The sequence below is a fragment of the Eulemur rufifrons genome, chromosome 12 (assembly GCF_041146395.1).
Source record: "Eulemur rufifrons isolate Redbay chromosome 12, OSU_ERuf_1, whole genome shotgun sequence".
Taxonomy (NCBI): domain Eukaryota; kingdom Metazoa; phylum Chordata; class Mammalia; order Primates; family Lemuridae; genus Eulemur; species Eulemur rufifrons.
This window is the reverse complement of record NC_090994.1, coordinates 6,104,525-6,120,768: the sequence shown is the minus strand read 5'-3', so window position 1 is coordinate 6,120,768 and position 16,244 is coordinate 6,104,525. Positions and strand designations below refer to the sequence as shown.

At 38.1% G+C, this 16,244-nt stretch overlaps 1 protein-coding gene across 2 annotated transcripts in view; it reads left to right on the top strand.

Moving 5' to 3' along the window:
* The first annotated feature begins 599 nt into the window (after positions 1-599).
* PPP2R2A (protein phosphatase 2 regulatory subunit Balpha) overlaps positions 600-16,244 on the top strand; it is a 63,936-nt gene continuing 48,291 nt past the window's right edge. Inside the window, exons 1-2 of one of the 2 annotated variants that reach the window (XM_069484845.1) lie at positions 600-920; positions 2,767-2,841. In XM_069484845.1, coding sequence (XP_069340946.1) covers positions 914-920; positions 2,767-2,841 — 82 coding nt within the window. In that variant the 5' untranslated portion in view covers positions 600-913. Of the gene's footprint in view, positions 921-2,290; positions 2,359-2,766; positions 2,842-16,244 lie in introns of those variants that run through there. The other variant, XM_069484843.1, reaches the window with a different exon arrangement.

The following is a 16,244-nucleotide window of genomic DNA, read 5'->3' as shown; positions in this document are numbered from 1 at the left end:
GCTCGGCCCCTGGCTTCAGAGCCAGACCCGGGCCACTCTGGCCACGTCCTGCTCACCACATGCTCGGTTCTGTCAGCCACTCTCAGCGTTGCGGTCGCTAGGGACTGTCGCCTCGGCTTCTGGGGCCCACGCGAAGGTGACTTGATTCACCCAGATGGAACCGGCCCAACTGTGTCCTTCTGAGCCCCGGGAACCTTCACCTTGGCGGAGCAGCGAGTCCGCACCACGGTCCCTTTATTTCAGTGGCCTCAGAGTTACTCGGCCCCACAGCGTCCCTTTCCTAAGCAGCAATATGGGCGTTCGTAAGAGAGGCGCGGTACCCCGCGAACCCCTGCGGGCGAGAGCGGTAACTGCACAGCCGAGCCCGCCCTGGAGCCCCGGCTTGGGACACCGCGAGGCGCAGAGAGGACGCGGACAGGGCGCGCATCGCGAGGGGACCCGGGCGCGACGCAGGCCTGGCCCGCGGGGCCGCAGGGGGCGGGGCCGGAGCGCGGCAGGAAGGGGGCGTGGCCGGCAGCCCTCCCGGCCGCTCCCCGCCCCTCCCCCTCCGCTCTCCGCCCCGGCCCGGCGGCTCCGCCCCGCGAGTGACGTCACTGGCTAGGCCAGCCGGCGCCATTTTGAAAGTGGAGTCGCCTGCCCCTGCTGCCGCCGGCGCCGTCGCTGTCGTAGCCGCCGCCGCTGCCGCCGCCGCCGGAGAAGGAGCAGGAGCGGGGAAGCCCCCGAGTGAAAGCCACCATCCTGCTGGCTGGTCTGCCCGCCCCTCCTTCCTGCTCCCCCGGCCCCCGCCCCCTCCCCCCACAGGTGCCATCCGCCGCCATCCACCCTCCCTACCCCCCCATCCCCAGGTGAGGGGGGTGAGTTCAGGAAGCGGAGACCCCGAGGAACCCAGCAGGGTCACCATTTGCAGCGCAACATGGCAGGTAAAGGAGAAATCCCCCTCGCCCCCTGACAAGGCACCGCTTCCTTCTTCCTCCCTCCATCACCCCCTAGCGACCGCCGGTGCCTCTCGTGGAGCCACGGGGCGCCCCTCGGGTTTCTGGGCATTGGTCAAGTAGGGTGGGGTGCGGGCGGGGAGGGCTCCGGGCCGGCGAGTGGTCGCTGTGAGATGGGAATGGCTTTAAAATTGAGGGCTGGAACCCGGGCATGGGTGGGGGCGGGGTGTGTGCCGGCGCGCCGTGGGGTAAGGCGTGGGTGGGGCGGGCTGGGGGCGAGTGCAGATTTGTCCCCGCTGCTGAGGATCCCGGTGTGACCTCCCCACCCTGCCCTTCGGCTCTTTTTTCGGATCTTCCTTCATCTAATTCCTGTTTTTTCCCCCTGCTGCAGCCTTCTTGGCTGTATGTACAAACATGTTTTGCACTAAGAAGGAAGAGCATTTTACAAGTTAAAATACAATGGGGGCTTGTATGTATTTCCTCCCCCACTGTAGGTACGTATGTTTTTTGACACTATTGAGTATTTTGTTTCGAACCATCTCCCTTCATTTTCTTACCCTTTACCACCAAAGAGTGCAAGGCCTTTGATGTACAGCAAGTTGCATGAAAAACATAATTTAAACTTTCCGTTTTGCATGTTAGCTTTTGTGCAGATGTCCTTTTCCCAAAAGGGTTTCATAGAGTTAGTTAAAATAGTTGTGGAGTTCAGTGATATAAATAGCCAAGGGGAGAGAGATTTAGGTAGAAGCTTGCAAGGGGGGGCAGAGGGGTGTAGAGAGAAAACCTAGTTGAAATAGATTTAGCAGAGAAGGAGTGTAAAGGGAGAGAGAGAGAGGCAATATAATTGCTTTGAGAATTCTTTTTGTACATTTTGGTGTTGCTAAATATCTTGTTTCATTTAGTAGAATCAATGTTAGATTTAGATTCAGTTTCTTCTTCCATAGAGCCAGGACATTTTCCCCATTTACTCCTCAGTACTTGGGAGTAAAATAGGAACATTTCCGAGATTAAATCAATTTTCTGTGCTTTTTTCCAGTATTTAGATAGATAAACCTTTTAAAAAGTTAACATGTTGGGTTGACTTACGGTTTGCTCTTTGGCCTTGTTGAATAATGAAATGAGATTAAAATTGTTTTGCACAAGTTGATGGCAAATTAGCAAAATGAATTCTTTGGCAGGTCCTTTGGATTCTGAGGGATGAGGTGAAGGGAAGGCAGAACAAGCTTCCTTTGACAATCTCTTCAGCAGCATTCATTTCAGTTTCTTTTCCTCTCTGTCTGGAGCCAGTGATTTGCTGGTAATGAATGCAAAGAAATGGGTGTTGTGTTTGCTGTGTGTGCGCTTTGGTGATAGAGTTCATATGAATCATTACTCCTCACCCCGGCAGTAATGTTCCCGAAGTTTTCTCTTCGTTCTATGTTTCATGGTAGTTTAACCTTATTAACTCTTCTGCAGGCTTTTTGTACACTTAAGGAAAACTCTTTAACTGTGGGTATTTACTTATTTCTGGTAGGTCTTGCTTAAATGTAAGGCTCTTTACTGTGTTTTTGAGGGGAAGGGAAAATGGAAGGGAAGTTTTGAACAGATACACAATGAAAACCATAGAACATGTGTCTTTAAATATTTCATACCTGGAATCTTTTTTTTCCTTCTTTTTAATGCAGTACCAACTATTGGAGACTTACCTTTTGCCAAATTGGTTCTCTCAGTGGTGGTTGTATGTGTGGGTAGTACTAGGCTGTTAGTATCATGCCAGCCATGGATACCATCTCTGTGTTTACGAGAGTAAACATGAACAGAACTCAGTTTTAATTGGTATGTTTTCTTTTTCCAGGAGCTGGAGGAGGGAATGATATTCAATGGTGTTTTTCTCAGGTGAAAGGAGCAGTAGATGATGATGTAGCAGAAGGTAAGAAAGTATTTAATAATGCAAAATTGGAATATATTAATAGAATCTTTTCAAAATCTTGACTACTGAGGGATTTCCTTGAAGTTCAGTCCTTTTTAGTTCAAGAATATTTTGTGTTTATTGTCCAAGAAATAGAAGAACAGTTTTAAAAGTTATCCTTCCTGAAAGATAGTCTTAAATCTCTTTTTTATGCTTTGTTTTATTATTTTTTCTCCTGAAAGGAGAAAATGATTTAAATGAAAAAAGCAGTAGATGATGATATATATAAAACCATCACAAGAAATCTCTGAGGTCCATGTGATCAGTGTCTCCTTGTTATATAAATCCCACATACAAATACATGGTGATGCATTTTTCATGTTTGTACAGTGTTTTTAGATAATAAAATTGAAGTAGCTGCCCTCAACATTTAGCTCAAAAACCTTCTTGACAGCGTCTTTTTATTTTATGGGAAGATTTTTAGCTTCTTTTGAACTTGCCTACTTTGGGAGAGTGGTGTTGATTGTCATATTCTGTGAAGAAATGCTGGTTCAAATTATTCATTTGTGTTTCAGAGGTTGATTGGTTGGATAAGAAAGTATCAATTCTATAGTTATATAGCTTGTCTCTGGTGAGCTTATATTCTTGTGCAGTTAGGAACTGTTGGATCAGTTAAGTGCTTAAGTCTAATTTTCCTCCAAAATTTGTTTACTAATGTATTTCAAAAGTTTATTTAGGCTGAGCGTGGTGGCTCACGCCTGTAATCCCAGCACTTTGGGAGGCCACAGCAGGTGAGGATTGCTTGAGCCCAGGAGTTTGAGGTTGCAGTGAGATGTGGTGCCACTGAACTCCAGTCTGGGTGACGGTGACACCCTGTCTCAAAAAAAAAAAAAAAAAAAAAAAAAAAAATTTTTTTTTTTTTTTATGTAAAGTTTTGAAACTTGAAGGTTTTGCATTCATTTGAGATGGTCTTAGGTGGTGGAGGCATTATTTACCACAAAGTAGTTGCATTATTTCATTGTTCAGAAATGTTATTTAAAGTTTGAATTTTAATAGTATTGTCTTGAATTGCAGTAGGAATTTTCCAAACAATTCACAGGTAAATTAAAACATGTACTTTTTATTTTTTAAAGATTTGTGTAGTGAAAATTTATAAATCTTTCTCTAGATTGTATTGTCTTCATATTAAGATCATATTTCTGACCTGTCCGTAGAATGCTGTTTGTTTTGAGGATGTTTTCAGGTGATGGTAGGATGATGGCTTTGTGTTGAGGCAGTTGAATGCTTTTATTTGCTTATGTCAGTGTCACCCTTAATGAAGTATCTGATCAGAGTGTGGCGAATCCTATGGGGAATCAACTGGCATACATTATACTTGTCATATTTTACAGAGCTCTCTTATATTCCTTTTCTGTTGAATCCTCATCTGTTTTTCAGATGAGAAAACAAATTTACAGAAGTTAAGATACTCAGTGATGGATGGTTACATGGTAGTGTAAATTAAGGCTTTAAGGCAAAGCCTTAAGTGTTTGACTTGTTTAGAGAGATAAGTCCTAATTTAAAGGGAGGAGTTGGGTATTACTCATTTTGTAACTCCATTACTTACTGAATAGTAGGCACTCAAATATTGGATCAAATATTGCTGTTGTGTAATACTCACCAAGTTATGAAAGTGCTGTGTATTTGGAAACATTCTTTGATTGAGTTTTATTTATTCCCTTTATCAAAGGTCTCCTAAATGCTGATCACTGAGGATACTCGATTAGAAGAAGTTGATGTTCCAAACTGAACATCACTTACCTTAACTGAACCAAATGATAACTTGTGATATACAGTAAGTCCTCAGTTAATGTCTTGATGAAAACTGTGACTTTAAGTGAAACTGATGTATAACCAGTTTTTCTCTCATCAGTGTTACTAGGTCATTAAATATGAAATGTCCGATTTTGAATCAGCAGTTTATTATATCTCAGACAATAAGCAGTACAATTAATCAAAGTATGCACCTAAGCTATCGACAGAGTTTTGCCATCTAGCTTATGCCAGCAGCAAAGATGCCTGGAGAGTAAGTGGTGATAAAATCGTGAAAGGTGTTTTCTGTAGCTTGTTGAGAATTGAATATTTTTTCTTGCAAGAAGTGGTCCAAAGCCTGGAAGAAGTGGTGATCAGTTGGTGCAAGGTCTAGTAAATATGGTGGTTGACAGTGTGTTTCCAAGTCCACCTGGTGTCAGTTTGAGCAGTGTTTGTGTGACATGTGGTTGAGTGTTGTCTTGCAAGAGGATTGGCCTGTCTCTTTTGACCAAGCTGGGCTGCTTAATTGCAAACATCCTCATCATGTCGTCCAGTTGGTTGCAGTATAGACATCCGCTGTAATCAACTGACTAGGTTTCATGAAGCTGTAGTGGATAATACCAATGCTGGACCACCAAACACACCATTAGCTTTTTGGGGTGAATATTTGGTTTTGGACTGTGTTTAGGCATTTCATCTTTATTCAGCCATTGTGCTGAACACTTGAGATTGTCAAAAAGAATCCATTTTTCATCACAAGTCATAATATAGTGTAAAAATGGTTCGCCTTTATATCGTGACAGCAGAGGAAGGCAAACTTCAAGATGATTTCTCTTTTTTTGATGCTTGTTTAATTCACGCGGAACCCATCTATCCAGCTTCTTTACTTTGCTGATTTGTTTCAAATGGTCCAATATTGTTGGAATAGTAATGTCCAACCTTGCTGCTAATTTTACACATAGGTTGAGATGGATTTGCTTCCACTACAGCTTTCAGCTCGTCATTGTCCACCTTGATCTCAGGTAGCCCATGTGGCTCATTTTCAAGATTAAAATCACCAGAACAGAACTTCGCAAACCATTGATGTACTGTGCATTCATTAGCCACCTCCCTCCCAAACACTTCGTTTATATTTTGAGCTGTCTGTGCTGCATTGGTTCCACGATGGAACTCACATTCAAAAATAACACGAATTCTTGACTTATCCATGGTGTCACAAAATTTGCTCTAGAAAAAATTTGAAAGATAATCACAAGCCAAAAACTGTGCAATTGAAAGAGTGAGGATGTACCTTCACAATAAAAATAAAACAAGAAATGTTAAAGTGAAAATGTCAGGGATATCAACTGTCAAACTTAGTACTTAAGGAAATCGGACATTTCATACTTAATGACCTAATACAACAAAATGTTGAGCAAAACAACTTAAAAGTCACAGTTTGCAAGAACCTATTGATAATGTTAAGTCAGGACTTACTGTATATGATGGATCAGTTATAATTCTGGTAATATTTAGCAGCTGCATTTTGCTGCTGAGTCATTAATAATTTTGTGGTTAAATATTTTAACATACAGCACATTCTGAGCATCTTAAAATGCTAAGACTTAGTATGTACATTTTAATACAAATATGTATATTTTAGTAAAAACATGATTTGTTCTAGTACCTATGTCAGTATAAATGTATTAAGCATAAAAAGCATCCAGTTTTCCAATTATACTGCTTTAATTTGGGTATTTTTGCATATTGTGGTTTGTATACTATAGTCTATTTATTTTACTAAGGGAAGATTTGCTTTTCTCAAGTAAAATAAGATTAATACATTTTCCCCCTAGATTTAGACTATAATCTCTAAACAGGTTGCATCTAGCTCAACCTTTAGTTTAGCTTGCCTATTTTCTGTTAATGATAGATCTCAATTTCTTTCCCGTCAAAGGCTCCAAATTGACTCTCTTTCCACTACATGCAGTCAGCTGCCAGGGCATACCATTTTTCCTTCCGTAATGCCTTAATCTCCTCTATACCCACTTTGACCTTTGTTCAGATTCGCACTATTTCTCATCTGGTTACAGTAACTTCCTAAATTATTCCATGCTGCTTCGTCCTATGTTTTACTTTTAAATTAATCTTTGTATGTGTGTGTGTGCGCGCGCGCGTGTGTGTGTGTTAATTTTGGCTCAGTGGTCCAGGTAGCTTTTAAATTAATCTTAAATGCAGTCCTTTTCCTCAGAAATCTTCAGTTAATCACTGCATCCACTGGATTAGGAATTAAATTGAAACATGCCAGCCTGGAATGTACAGCCTTTCTCCAGGATGGCCTGTGTTTCTCTAAGTTTATTTGCTGCTGTGGCTAACAGTCCAGCTAAACGGATGCTGTTCTTCCAACAAGTTCTATACTCTCTTACTTCTGGGTCTTGTTTTTGCTGTTCCCACCTTTCTGCCTGACACTCCTCCCATAGTTCTCTTACCAGGATCCTGCTCATCCTTTGAGTCATTTCTATAACCATTTTATTTAATTGCCTTTTCTGGAAATAACTTATCTTTTACATTTCCTTTGTTATATAGATATATTAATACCCCAAGCCCCTACCGTTAATACTGTAAGCTTAGTGCAGAACTAATTTATCTTTGTGCCTTGTGCAGGGCATCCTATATAAACTGCTGTGTCTAGAACAATGCCTAGCACATAGTAGATGTTGAGTATTTGTTGAATGAAGGAATATAAATGTTGCTGTTGTTTTTAAGTTTTGGAAGTGGAAGAGAACTGGTGAAAGGTAGGGTGATTGAGATGTACTTCTGGCTATCATGGATTTATTTATTTGGCAGGCTTTTTATAACTGGATTGATGATACACAGCTGCATAATACAAAGAGGTCAGGAGGCCTTGGGTTTTTTTTTACCCCAACTCTAACACAAACTATATCACTTTGGATAAGTACTGCTCTGGGTTCCTGTGTGCTTAGCAATGAAATGACAAGACTGGATTAGGTGATTTCTGCTGTTCCTTGTACTCTGATCTTGTTAATTTCCAAAGATGTCTTAGAAAGAAATAGCCCAACATTATTACTACTGATAAGTTGTTTGAGATACTGTAATCCAGAGAGGGCTTAATTTAAAATAAATCATTACTGGCCTTAGTTAACCCAAACTCAAAAGTTTTCATTAATTACATTAGAGAGCTAAAACAAAACTTCACATTTGACCGTATACTCTCATGTCTTTTGGCCCACAGAGGCCCTTTCCCAGCGTTTACAGCCTATATTGAGATACACAGGTTGTCTTCAGGCACCCTAAGTAGTTTGCCTGTAGTGAGGCACTAAAATCTCTATCACTTCAGTATTCTCATGTCATGAAGTTTTCATTTTAGTCTTCGTGGTAGCAGTGACAGCATATATTCTATTCTTTTAATTTTTCCTTTATTGACAGCTTTCTGTCATGAGACAGTAGGTGTGAGCACAGACTCAGATGCTGGGCTGCATGGTTTGAATCCTATTCAGTCACTTACTACTTGTGTGATCTTGGGCAAGTTAATTCATCTCTTTGTGCCTGTTACACCCTTCTGTAAAATGAGGGTAACAATAAAACCTGTCTTATAGTGTTGTTTTGATGATTAAATGAGTTTATGCATATGAAACAGAATAGTACCTAGCACATAAGAGCCTTATAAGGATTTAGATAATTGTTATTATTTGAACTTTTCTAGCAAGTAAGGGAGAGTCCTTGGAATATGGGGAAACTAGGGAGTTATCTTTAAAAGCTACTAAATATTTCTTGGCCAAAGTGAAGGAATGGTATGTGTATGTGTTTTATACATATTCTTTGATTCCACTAATAATAAATTTCAAAAAGCATTCAAAACTAGCCTGTAGGGTCAGGTGTGGTAGCTCATGCCTGTAATCCCAGCACTTGGAGAGGCCAAGGTAGGAAGATCACTTGAGGTCAGGAGTTCGAGACCAACCTAGGTAACATAGTGGGTGGGACCCTATCTCCCAAAAATAAATAAAAATTAGCCAGGTGTGGTGGTGAGTGCCTGTAGTCCCAGCCACTTGGGAGGCAAAGCTGGGAGGATTGCTTGAGCCTAGAAGTTTAAGGTTGCAGTAAGCTATGATCATGCCACTGCACTCTATGCTGGGGCAACAGAGCCAGACCCTTTCTCTAAAAGAAAAAAAAATTTTTTTCTTTCTTTTTTTTTTTTTTTTTTTACTTGTGGGAGTAAATTATTAAAAATTCAAATACATGTGGATAATCTGAAGTGTATATTTGGTCGAAATATGGACCTATTAGCCATTTAAGATAGTTGCTTTATTTTAATGCAGATTTTAATTATTTAATAATTTAAAAATATTAAATAATTTTTAATACTAAGTATTTAATACTTTCATTTTAATATGTGTAATTTTCCTCATCTCCATATTTGACAATCTTAAACTTTCTTTCATAGGAAATTATTTTAGGATATGATTTTATTACATGAAGCCTTATTAGGAAATTTGGATCCAAATGCATTGTATCTTTTCAGCTCTTTGTTTCCTGTTTCTTTTGGGTAGGATTTAGTCTTGTGGACTGGTTCTTGGAAAATATTTTTTAAATGGTAAAGTCTAAATACACCCCAAATAAGGACATAAGGATTATTGAGACACAAATAATCCTTAGGGTATCACACAAAATTTAATGGTTTTCAATCTATTCCATAATGTTTAATGCTACAATATAAACAGAATTTAAAATCATTTCCCTTCTGTGTTTCTTAGAATAGTATGCATGTTAGATTTAGCCACTAAGGTAATAGAAAAAATACTAAAACCCTGTTTTGCAGATTTCAAAATAGTGGCATAGCAGCTGTATTCCAAAACCTAATGTTCTATGGCAGAGGTCTTAACATTCTTACTTTTAATGACATGTGACACTGCTTTGGCTTAACACTAGCATTACTACTACTGACTGAAGTCTAGTAGACCTCACTCAGTACATTCACTTAAAGGAGTAAATGTGCCATCAAATAACATGAATGACACTATTTATCTAGTATTAAACAATTTCTTTTAGTATTTAAGATACTAAGTTTTTTCTCATTCCTTTATTGATTAAAAAATTATGAGAGATAATGACCGCTGAAAGCATATTAGCTGACATTTTGTCATAAGTTATTAAAATAAGCCAAAAATTATACTTGGTTAGTTTTTAATACTCTTTAATAGTGACCTAAATTTTAAAATAAAGTCAAGACCTTCAGAAGTGTGGAATAAGCAGAATAATGAGAGATAGTTTGAAGCAAAAAATTTGTTAAATCAATAAAGAGTTTCCCATATGTTATGTATTTGCACATGTATATTTGTCTAGTTTATGTTAAAGTTGAGTTGTAGAAAGAAAAGTACATTTTAAGTTTCTTATGCCGTTAAATAGGAAAACTGAAGGATTGGAAATAGATATATTTATTAGCTGATATCCTCAACTATAATCTCTTTGCCCTTCTTATAGATGATGATGGAAATTATAATTGAGTAATCAAGGATCTTCAAGTAGACAGAGAAGTAAAGGCCTGTATGCAAATTAGATTTTTTTTTGTAAATAAACTGCTATATGGTCAGCGTAAGGTAGAGATAACATAGCCATCTTAAGGAATCACAGCAACTGGCATTTTTTGAGTACTTAACTATGTACCAGGCACTGTTCAGGTGCTTTATATGTACTAATTTGTTACTCTTCAGAAAAATCTTACGAAATAAGTAGACCCTGTTGAGAAGGTTACCTTATTAACTATATAATGTTGAGCAGATAATGAAGCTGGGATTCTTACTTCAAACCTTTTAATTTTCCTATGGTAATTTTATTTATCTCAAAACTTGATCTCTTAGTTCAGGTGAAAGTGTTCAGGTTGTTAGAATAGCAAGGTTTATTTGTAATGCCTACTAGATTATTATGTTTTGAAGTAATTAAATTTAATTTGGAGATTGAACTTTCTGCTAATGGCATTCTTAAATTGGGGCATGCTATAGATGGGTTATAAGGGCTTGGGAACCTTCTGAAGTTGTATATAAAATTGTATTGTGTGCGATTGTACATATGTGCATTTTTCTGGTCAGAGTTCATAATCAATGTCAGAACCAATATCATTTAGTCCAGTGGTTCTCAAAGTGTGGTGTGGCAACCCTTGGATGCATTCAAAAGGTCTGTGAAGTTGAAACTATTTTCATAATAATACTAAGATGGTATTTGCCTTTTTCACTGTGTTGGCATTTGCAGCAGCAGTGCAAAAGCCATGTGGGTAAAGCCGCTGGAGTGTTAGCATGAATCAAGGCCGTGGCACCAAATGGTACCCCCATAAGTCAGGGTAATCTTCATCACCACGTGCTGGCAGTTTAAAAAAATGCCAATTTTACTTTAGAATGTTCGTGATGAAGTAGTAAAAGCTGTTACTTTTATTAAATGTCTATTTGAATACGTCTATTTATTAATATTTGTAAGAACTACTGACAAACTATGGTTATTCAGACTTAGATATTTGGCAGACATTTTTCTCAAATGAGCAGTGAACCTGTTGCCTCAATGGACAGTATTTGTTGCCCGTCATAAAATTTGAGCTTTCATGCAAAAATTAGAATTTTGGAAAACATATCTGCCATCGTGAGCTTGACAGCTTCCCAGTACTGAAAAGATTGTACAACTGAAATCGATAGTAATATTAATGATTGTGATTTTTGATACCGTGTACTGAAATGTGTCAAAGTTTGAAAGAGCCACTTAACTCAGTGAAATCAGTCTTTACAAATGACCGATGCATGTGATATTACACAGTCATGCATAAGTAAAAGTGCAAGCTAGAGCATTGAATTTTAATGTAATAGACTACTGATATGCTGTTGGAGTTCAAAACCTTTTAGAAACTGCCACTTGTGCAGTTTTGGTGCAGTATCAAAGGGATATCCATAACTACCTGAAGCACCTATCAGAGTATTCCTCCCTTTCCAACTACGTATCTGAGTGAGGCTAAATTTTCTTCATATATTTAACTGGGCACAACATATTGTATGGACGCAACATACATACAGTATGTTGAATACAGAAGCAATTAAGAGAATCTTTTAGGCTAGATACTACAGAGATTTGCAACAATGTAAAACAATGCCATTCTCACTAATTTTGGAGAGGGGATTATAGTCATTTGTCATAACATTTTTAATGTGTAAGGTTTACTATTTTATAATGAATAAATATTTTAAAATTTAAAAGGTCTTTGGCATTCTTGTGTTTTAAGAGGGTAAGGTGATAACTGCCATCAAAAAATTTGACAGTTGTTGATTTAGTCTGTTAATAGATTTCATTTTACTAATAGTGCTTTAAAGTCTCATGAACCACAAGTTAAGTGATCAGAATAGTATACTGCTTTTGTGCATGAATGTCTATAAAGCTTTCCTATGAGAGTGGTTTCTGTGACTTGGGATTGTTTCAGCCTACTTCACTGTTCTTTAGATACCAAATTAGGTCTGCCTTAAGCTCTTTCCTCTGGTGATCTTGGTGAAGAAAGATGCCTTTTAGGACTTTAAAGTATCTATTTTTAAATTTACCGCTCTCTTATAGAGATTAAATATCAGTAGCATATTTCCCAAAATAATTTACCCCTAAAAGTTTTTTAGGGTTTTCCCTATAATGTCTCTGCTCAGATCCAGCTATCAGTAACACTTACTGTAGGATTACTGAAATTCTCAGAGCCTAGTTTAGTACCATTTCCGGGTTGGCTGCTTGGTCATTGGAAGTAAATTGATGACTTTGACATTGTGTTTTATTTTGAGCCCAACATGTAACAGTTTGATATGTTTTCTTTTATTCAAAGAAAGGTATAAAATTGGCATGGTAACGGTCTTTCCCAACTCTGAACTGCTAAAGGGAGGAAGGGGAGAAGGAACAGTGTTTTTCTGTAAATCTTTTTTTTTTTTTTTTTTTTTTTTTTTTGTTGAGACAGAGTCTCACTTTGTTGCCCAGGCTAGGGTGAGTGCCGTGGCGTCAGCTTAGCTCACAGCAACCTCAGACTCCTCGGCTTAAGCGATCCTACTGCCTCAGCCTCCCGAGTAGCTGGGACTACAGGCATGCACCACTATGCCCGGCTAATTTTTTCTATATAGATTTTTAGTTGTTCATATAATGTTTCTACTTTTAGTAGAGACGGGGTCTCGCTCTTGCTCAGGCTGGTCTCGAACTCCTGACCTCGAGCGATCCACCCGCCTCGGCCTCCCAGAGTGCTAGGATTACAGGCGTGAGCCACCGCGCCCGGCCTGTAAATCTTAAAGTACAAAATAATTCCACTTTAAAATAGTTACACAGTTTCCCACTCTAAAAATTGTAGTATCAACACTTTATTGCTTACTGTTTTCAATATTTTTGTGGCTTTTTTTCTACTCTTTTTAAAACAATTTGTCAAAGGATGTAAGACTTTAAACTAGCTGTAACAGTTTTCCATCCAGATTTAAACATAGGGTATATTAAAAAAGAAACTCAGCTAATTTAAAAAAATTAGTATGAATGTTTTTAGTTAATATTGGCAATAGTTGATTAAAATTTCATCAAGATCTTTGCTCTTGGCATATGTGGACTTCTTGGCAAATCATTGTTGAATACTTTTATATGCTTCTATTTGCTGTGATACCAAGGGTTATATTCTTGTAACTTTAGTTTCTGTTTGTCAGATCCTCTCTGCATGTTTAAATATCAACTGAGATTTTCACTTTTGAAGTCTTTGATCTCTTTTATCCAGTTCACAGGGCTTATGGACCAATGACCCTGTTTAAGAACCTCTGTTTTAATCTATAGTTTTGCCTGTGGTTACGTGCCTAAACTCTTCTATTAAACTCTAAATTTGGAAGAATCAAAGATATTTTGTATGGCAGTGATGATTTTTTAGCTATTAAGAGGGTTTTCTTTCTTAAGAATCCTCTTGTCACTTATTGATACAATGGTGAAGGGAAAAATCTTCTCTGAGATAACGGACTTGACAGATTTAGTGTGTTCCTGTCTTTCTTTCTTTCTTTCTTTCTTTCTTTCTTTTTTTTTTAAATTAAAAACTGCTGTCTCTCATGGCTAAATATATTAGAAGGGTATTTTGGATTTTTGAACCAGTTGCTCATTTTATACTTCATTCAGAAGGAGTTTAAATTCTTCTTCAGCAGCCTGTATTAAGAGAAACCAGAGTAGGTAAAAGGGATTGGTGGCAAAATGTTAAAAATTTTCTAAAGGTCTGGAACAAGGTTAGATCTAGAACAGTGTTGCTTTTCAGAACCTGCCATTGCAATTCATCGTAGGTGTGCTCTAAGTGAAAGTAGCTTTCTGGTGTTACGCCATGCATGTTTTTCCACCTTACCACAAGGTTAAGGTCTTATGGGCCTAGACTAGATGAGTCTCTAAGGTAGCGTAAAAGTGGGAAGGCTCTATGTCAAGAGAAAAAGGTTAGATCTAGAACAGTGTTGCTTTTCAGAACCTGCCATTGCAATTCATCGTAGGTGTGCTCTAAGTGAAAGTAACTTTCTGGTGTTACGCCATGCATGTTTTTCCACCTTACCACAAGGTTAAGATCTTATGGGCCTAGACTAGATGAGTCTCTAAGGTAGCGTAAAAGTGGGAAGGCTCTATGTCAAGAGAAAACAGGCTATTCTAGCAATAAATAATCCTTATTAAATTCTGTGTCTAGGGATGCAGCATGCAAAAATGCCTGAAGGAATTGGTAGTAGTAGCAAAGGGATTACTTGTTCCCAGTCTTTTTTCCCCCCTTGACATAAAAAGAGTATTATTAATTTGTCTCTAGCAGTAGAACCAGTTCTTAGTGAAATATTTTTTAGCTCCCTGATATTTTATGCATTTTTATTATTAAAAAACACGTGAAATTTACCATCTTAACCAATTTTAAATGTACATTTCAGTAGTGTTCACTGTATTCATATTGTGAAACACATCCCCATAATTTTTTCATCTTGTAAAAACTGAAACTCTATACCCATTAAACGTCTCCTCTCTTCCCTTCCCCTCAGCTCTTGGCAGCCATCATTCTGCTTCCTGATTCTGTGTATTTGACTACTTGAGATGCCTCATATTAAGTGGAATCATAGTCTTTTTGTGACTGGCTTATTCACTTAACATAATGTCATCAAAGTTCATCCCTGTTGTAGCGTGTGACAGGATTTTCTTTCTTTTTAAGGCTGAATAATATTCCATTGTTTGTATATACCACATTTTGTTTATTTGTTCATCCTTTGATGGACAATTTGGTTGCCTCCAGCTTTTAGCTCTTGTGAGCTCCTAGTCTTTATATATAGCTGGGGTTTTGTGGGAAGGAACAGGTGAGTACTTTCTATAATTAATTGGGATGTTTGAGTTAGAACATGAAAGTATCAGATTAGAGGATATTACAGAATATCCTCTAATTTAGAGATTAGTATAGTTCAGTTTTTTAAAAAATACTATTTGATTAAGTCTTAATTTCTGGTTTTCATGGGGAAGGGATAGAGCAAAGGTGAGACTTTAGTTATTCAGCCCCATGTCAGCAAGTATATGCTAAGTTGCTAGTGCTGTGCAGAATGTGAAGGAAATAGAACACATGGTTCCTTCATTTTTGGTATAGTAAAGGTCAGTTTTATTGAAGTGAACATTTTCCATAGCACTTTGGCTTTTGGTATTATTTTTTTTATGGTATTGTGAGATCCTTGCCTAATCCAACTAAAAATTTTATAGGCAATGCTGGAATCTGAATAGATTATTTTTTCTCTCCCAAGTTGACATTATGCTGCTTGATATTGAGATGGGGCTGTAGTACAAATACTTAGTTGTTTTTGGGGGGTTAAATGAAAGAATCACATATCTCAAGTCTGAGACCATAAATACTCCTTTCAGTGCTTTTAAATGGTTGTGTGTTGGAATTTATTAATTAATGTTACTGGAAATTTTTCCAAGTGAAGGTTGATTGTAGCCTACAAGCCTTAACCTTCATTCTAACAGTTTGCCAGCTCCTTAAAAAATTTAAAAGGTTTACTTTATGACCCAGCAGCTCTACTCCTGGGTATATGTCTAAGAGAATTGAAAACATGTGTCCACACAAAAACTTGCACGTGGATGTTTATAGGAACCTTACTTGTAATAGCCAAAAATTAAAAACAACCCAAATCTCCATCAGCTGATGAATGGATAAAGAAAAATTGGTGTATCCATACAATAGAATATTATTCAGACATAAAAAGGAACGGAATACTGATACATGTTGCAATATGGATGAACTTTGAAAACATTATTCTAAGTGAAGAAGCCAGCCATAAATTAGGCTACATACTTTATGATTCTGTTTATGTGCTATGTCTAGAAGAGGCAAATCTGTAGAGACAGAAAGTAGATTAATGTTTGCCAGGGGCTGGGCAAGGGGTGGGGGTGGGAGTAAGGGCAGTGATTGCCAGTGGGTACTGACTGAGTTTCTCCAAGGGGTGATGAAAATGTTCTGGAATTAAGTACTGGTGGTGGTTGCACAATTCCATGACTAAGCTAAAAACCACTGAATTGTACACTGATTTTGAAAAAAGAATACTAGTAAAAAACTAAAAGCAGGAGTAGAGATGAGGTAGGATTCACTCTTCTTTAAAATGAGTTTCTAGAGCTAGTAA